The following is a 6,000-nucleotide window of genomic DNA, read 5'->3' on the forward strand; positions in this document are numbered from 1 at the left end:
ACACAGCAACTCAAAGCGCTACCACATCCCACCACAACAACAGATGCAAAACCTGCAGCATATCTCTACTGCTACAATGATCAACACCCCCCACAAAACACCTTTCAGCATCCCTGGGTCCTAAACCTGCATATCACAGTATGTGGTGCATCTCATCCAGTGCTGTAAATGCCCCAACAACAACTATTTGGGCTAAACCAGACAATTGCTGTGCTCTCAAATCAACTCACACAGGAAAATGGTAAAAGACAAAAGCAACATACCATCAGTGGGCAAACACCTTTCACAAAACCATCTCTCTATATCTGACCTATCAGTCCTCGTCCTTGAAGGAAACCTGCACGCTTTCAGAAGACGAGCTGAGAGCTTAAATTCACAACGTTGCTAGACACTAAAAATCATGGATTTAAAGGCTTGGGTTTTACGGCAAATTACTACAATCAACAAACTAGCCTTCCTATGTCCTACAACTGGAAAGGTGATAATTGCCCACTTCATCTTGAATGATCTCTTACAACATGTTAACTCCTTATACTCTGACCATCTGTTCCCTTGTATTTAGCAGTGACACTCTGAGTACCTTACCCAGACCTGAAGAAGAGCTCTGTGCAAGATCAAAAGCTTGTCTCTCTCACCAACAGAAGCTGGTCCAATGAAAGATATTACATCACCCACCTTGTCTCTGGCCATGGCTACACTTACAGTTTTGCAGCGCTGGTAGTTACAGCTGTGTTCGAACTGCTGTGTAGGGCCAGCGCTGCAGTGTGGCCACACTGACAGCTACCAGCGCTGCAGTGTGGCCACATTTGCAGCACTTGCAGCGCTGTTGGGAGTGGTGCATTGTGGGCAGCTATCCCACAGAGCACCTCGTCCCATTTTGGCGCTGTGGCTTGTGGGAAGGGGAAGGAAGTGTGCGGGTCTTTCCGCTTCCTGTTCCAAAGCCCCGTGGTGCTTTGCTACACATTCCGAGCAGTTTGGCGGCATTGTGAGTCTGCAGCGCGATTTCTGAGATTTCTGTTACAAATGGAGCCTGAGCTGCTGAGGACCTTGCTGATGAATGTTGCCAGCACATCACGCATGGCAGTGGAGCTATTCCTTCAGCTGCAAAGTGACAGTGAGGAGTCAGACGATGATATTGAAACGCCTGACGCTCAAGACACTCAATTGCTTGTGGCAGTAACAGACGTGCTTAGCACCGTGGAACGGCGCCTTTGGGCTCGGGAAACCAGCACTGAGTTGTGGGATCACATCGTCCTGCAAGCATGGGATGACGAGCAGTGGCTGCAGAACTTTCGGATGAGAAAAGCCACTTTCATGGGACTGTGTGCTGAGCTCGCCCCTACCCTGCGGCGCAGGGACACGAGATTAAGAGCTGCCCTGCCAGTGGAGAAGCGGGTGGCTATTGCAATCTGGAAGCTGGCAACTCCAGACAGCTACCGATCGGTGGTGAACCAGTTTGGAGTGGGAAAGTCCACCATTGGAATGGTGCTGATGCAAGTTTGCACAGCCATTAATCGCATCCTGCTAAGAAGAACTGTGACTCTGGGAAACGTGCAGGACATTGTGGATGGCTTTGCACAAATGGGTTTCCCTAACTGTGGAGGGGCAATAGATGGGACGCATATTCCTATTCTGTCACCACCCCACCTGGCATCAGAGTACGTTAATCGCAAGGGGTATTTCTCCGTGGTTCTGCAAGTGCTTGTGGATCACCGTGGGCGTTTCACTGACATTTACTCAGGATGGCCTGGAAAGGTGCAGGATGCACGCATCTTTCGGAACAGTGCCCTGTTCAGGAAGCTGCAGGGCGGGACTTTTTTCCCAGACCGCAAGATCACAGTAGGTGACGTCGAAATGCCCACTCTGATCCTAGGAGACCCCGCTTACCCCTTAATGCCTTGGCTCATGAAACCATATACAGGGAAGCTTGACAGGAGCAAGGACCGGTTCAACTACAGGCTGAGCTGGTGCAGAATGACTGTGGAATGTGCTTTTGGCCATTTGAAAGCCCGCTGGAGGTGTCTTTATGGGAAGCTAGATTTGGAGGAAAGCAGCATCTCCGCTGTTATATCTGCGTGCTGTACCCTCCATAATATTTGTGAAGGGAAGGGTGAAAGATTCAGTGAGGAATGGACCTCCGAGGTTCAACGCCTAAAGGCTGAATTTGCACAGACAGAGAGCAGGGCTACTAGAGAGGCCCAGGAAAGCACTTCAAGGATTAGAGATGCGTTAAGGGAGCAATTTGATGCTGAGAGCCAACAGTAATGTTTAGTGCCTTTGCTGTGCTCCTTTCTACCTTGGGGTACAGTATTTACCACTTCCTGCAATAATAAAACGTATTGTAAAAGCCATAAAATCCTTTATTCAAAGTACAGTACATAAAAGGCCAGGGGGGTTAGGGTGGTGGACTGTACATTCAGAGGTTTGAATATGTCCTGTTTGGATTACTGTTCAATGTCTGCTGCACTTCAGGATTACTATGCTGCAGGGTAATGGGGGTGGAGTGCACAGGGTAAGGATTGTAGTTATCAGGGCTGGTAGGTGATCGTACAGGTGTTGGGGGCAGCTGGGGGTAATAAGAAACTGGCTGCTGGAGAAAGGTGTTTTGTGCAAATACTGGGGAACAAGAAAGAGAGCTTTGGGAGGGTTGTGGGTTACCACGGTACAGATCTGCCTGCATGGCTACCAGAGACTCGAAAGAGTCAGTTTGGCGAGCCAGGAGGCTTATCATGTGCTTTGAGGTTTTTTTGGTAGCCAATTCCTTTCTCCTGCTTTGTGTTTGCCTCCACTCATACATTTTCTCTCTCCATTCCTGCGTCTTCCTACTTTCTCTGTTGTAGTGAATCATAACTGCTTTGATCAAATCTTCTTTTGATTTTCGTGGATTTTTTCTCAAGTTCTGCAAGCGACATGAGGCCGGTGAGCCGGCTGCATTAGTCAAGGTCACTAAAAAAAACATAGATAGAAACATGTAATACACAGAGGCTACATTGTTTATTATCACACAGTGAAGGAGTTTGTAGACTTTTTGTAGCATCATTCCCACATACCTAACATAGCACAGAGAGGCCAGGGAAGCGAAGGCATGGCGAGCAATGGGGTGAGTGTTTCTGCCCCGACTGCACCTGGGAGTGGGAACTAACTGATGGGTCACTGGGGTTTATCTGCACTGGGTACAGGAGGTAGCTGGTGGCCTGCACAGGGGACAGTAGGGAACATGAAGCTGGCGAGCTGCGGGCGGGGAGGGCGGTCCGTGGAACTGCCGGGCTGCTGGGGGGGGGGGGCGAACGCACAGCAGTTCTGGGGACCTGCTGGAAGGGTGCAGGGGGGAGACCAGAACACACAGCGGTGCTGGCTACCTGCTGGCAGGGGGGTGGGGAGACTGGAACGCACCGCGGGGCTGGCGACCTGCTGGAAGGGAGTGAGGAGACCGGAACGCACCGCAGTGCTGGCGACCTGCTGGAAGGGAGGGGGAGACCGGAACGCACCGCGGGGCTGGCGACCTGCTGGAAGGGAGTGGGGAGACCGGAACGCACCGCAGTGCTGGCGACCTGCTGGAAGGGAGGGGGAGACCGGAACGCACCGCGGGGCTGGCTACCTGCTGGAAGGGGGGTGGGGAGACCGGAACGCACAGCGGTGCTGGCGACCTGCTGGCAGGAGGGTGGGGAGACCGGAACGCACAGCAGTGCTCACGACCTGCTGGTGGGGGGAGGGGACCAAGAACCTGGCACCCTGCACTGAAGTATCCCTAAATTCTCAGCAGGGTTTCCTACTGCCAGATATATCACTGCTGCGTGTTACCTGGGAAGAGAGGGAGGGTCTTCTACAGCAATGTGGATTCCGCCCTGGCCTCTATGCAGCTTGCCTGTGTGCAGCCATGGTCCCCCCACCCCTCGCTGCACAGTGGATCGGATGAGTTAGCCTGACCGGGACAAGGACCACGGTGGCTCTCCCTATAAACTTGCGAAAGCAGGTTGCCCACTCTCTGGCTGCAACTTTTCAAGAGATTACCGAGGCCGATTACAGAGACGTGATAGAGCAAATCAATGGGCTATTCCACATTTAGGCATGCATGCAGGCAGCCATAACCCAAACCGTGCTCTCCCAAAATATAAAATCTTCTTACCCCGAGCACGCTCTTCTGCTTCTTCTTCACCAGCAACTTCCCACTGCTGCGACTGGCTAGCCTCCTCCTGGCTTGAGAAGAGCTCCTGGCTGCATGCCTCCTGGGACTCCGGGGTGTCTCCCTCCACGCCAGTAGCCTCACTGTCGGCTTCCTCTACACCCTCCCCCACTTCTCCCTGCTCTGAACTCTCCATCGTGCTCCTATGATTGGCAGTGAGGTCACATCCAAGTATAGCATCCAGCTCCTTGTAAAAACGGCAGGTTGTGGGGGCAGCTCCTGAGCGGTGATTTCCCTCACGGGCTTTGCAGTAAGCACTGCGCAGCTCCTTAATTTTTACCCTGCACTGCAACGCATCCCGTTCATGGCCCCTTATCAGCAAGGACTGTGATATCTGCCCATAGGTATCATAATTTCTCCAGCTGGAGCGCAGCTGTGCTTGCACAGCTTCCTCACCCCAAACACTGATGAGGTCCTGCAGCTCGGAACTGTTCCATGCTGGGGCTCGTCTGGGGCGTGGAGGCATGGTCGCTGATTGATTGATTGATTGATTGCACTCCACACCTGGCTGAGCAAACAGGAAGAGGATTTTTTAAATTCCCAGGGCATTTAAAGGTGGGGTCAGCTGAGCCCAGGGCAGTGGAGTGTGCAGGATTACCAGAGAGGCTTAAAAGGTATGCTGGGATACCTCCTTAAACCCCGGAGGTCAATAAAATCGCTTGTGGGGTCCACACTTGCTGACCAGCGCTGGATCACCAGCGCTGGAATCGCTACACCCGAGGCTCGACCGGGTGTACAGCCAGCGCTGCAACCAGGGAGTTGCAGCGCTGGCCGTGCTTTGCAAGTGTGGCCACATCCTAAGTTGCAGCGCTGTAACCCCCTCACCAGCGCTGCAACTCTCTAGTGTAGCCATGGCCTCTTTAAAACAACAGAATTTTGGTCTTGACCCAGAAAAATGGGTCCCTCATTGCAGCATAAAATCGCACCAACATCAAGATGCACACGGTAATGGCATAGTTGTGATTTTCAACTGCTTAATAGCCCCTGGGTACTGAATAAAGGAGGGGTGACTTTGATTCTAGGTCTCTTTCAGCCAGCCCCGCGGTGCTCTCCGGTCTCTCCCCCCCATTCCCAGCAGGCAGCCAGCACCGGAGTGCGCTCCGGTCTCTCCCCCCCCACTTTCCAGCAGGCAGCCAGCCCCGCGGTGCGCTCCAGTCTCTCCCCCCCCTTCCCAGCAGGCAGCCAGCCCCACGGTGCCCTCTGGTCTCTCCCTCCCCTTCCCAGCAGGCAGCCAGACCCACGGTGCGCTCCGGTCTCTCCCCCCCCTTTCCAGCAGGCAGCCAGAGCCGCGGTGCACTCCGGTCTTCCCCCCCCCTTCCCAGCAGGCAGCCAGCCCCGCGGTGCGCTCCAGTCTCTCCCCCCCCCTTCCCAGCAGGCAGCCAGCCCAGCTGTGCATTTCCTCCCCCCCACCAGCAGGCCGGCAGTTACGCAGACCGCCCCCCCAGCCAGCAGCTCGCCACCTTCCTGTTCACTACTGTCCCCTGTGCAGGACACCAGCTACCTCCTGTACCCAGTGCAGATAAACCCCAGTGACCCATCGGTCAATTCCCACTCCCAGGTGCAGTCGGGGCAGAAACACTCACCCCATTGCTCGCCATGCCTTCGCTTCCCTGGCCTCTCTGTGTTATGTTAGGTATGTGGGAAGGATGCTACAAAAAGTCTACAAACTCCTTCACTGTGTGATAATAAACAATGTAGCCTCTGTGTATTACATGTTTCTATCTATGTTTTTTTTGGTGACCTTGACTAATGCAGCCGGATCACCGGCCTCACGTCGCTTGCAGAACTTGAGAAAAAATCCGCGAAAATCAAAAGAA

The 6,000-nt window shown here is 53.5% G+C and overlaps 2 protein-coding genes across 2 annotated transcripts in view; both read right to left on the reverse strand.

The window, feature by feature from the left end:
• Window positions 1-346, reverse strand: part of TMPRSS2 (transmembrane serine protease 2) — a 50,908-nt gene extending 50,562 nt beyond the window's left edge. The window contains exon 1 of the mRNA XM_050933352.1: window positions 264-346. The gene's annotated coding sequence lies outside the window, so the exon portion shown is untranslated. The remainder of the gene's footprint in view (window positions 1-263) is intronic.
• Window positions 347-2,339: 1,993 nt separating this feature from the next.
• Window positions 2,340-4,810, reverse strand: LOC127039604 (zinc finger and SCAN domain-containing protein 20-like). The gene is made up of 2 exons (XM_050933384.1): window positions 4,127-4,810; window positions 2,340-2,946 (listed from the first exon to the last, which is right to left on the reverse strand). Exons 1-2 carry the CDS (start codon window positions 4,647-4,649, stop codon window positions 2,417-2,419), a joined length of 1,053 nt encoding a protein of 350 aa, XP_050789341.1. The 5' UTR covers window positions 4,650-4,810; the 3' UTR covers window positions 2,340-2,416.
• Between the last annotated feature and the right edge of the window lie 1,190 nt (window positions 4,811-6,000).

The sequence above is a fragment of the Gopherus flavomarginatus genome, chromosome 1 (genome assembly GCF_025201925.1).
Source record: "Gopherus flavomarginatus isolate rGopFla2 chromosome 1, rGopFla2.mat.asm, whole genome shotgun sequence".
Taxonomy (NCBI): Eukaryota; Metazoa; Chordata; order Testudines; family Testudinidae; genus Gopherus; species Gopherus flavomarginatus.

What these genes read in the sequence shown, in the direction of transcription:
- LOC127039604 (XM_050933384.1), bottom strand. Translation starts at nt 4,649, where the DNA reads ATGCCTCCACGCCCCAGACGAGCCCCAGCATGGAACAGTTCCGAGCTG. An exon ending in AGCAGAAGAGCGTGCTCGGG is followed by an intron (nt 2,947 to 4,126) that starts GTAAGAAGATTT and finishes TGTTTTTTTTAG; the next exon opens with TGACCTTGACTAATGCAGCC.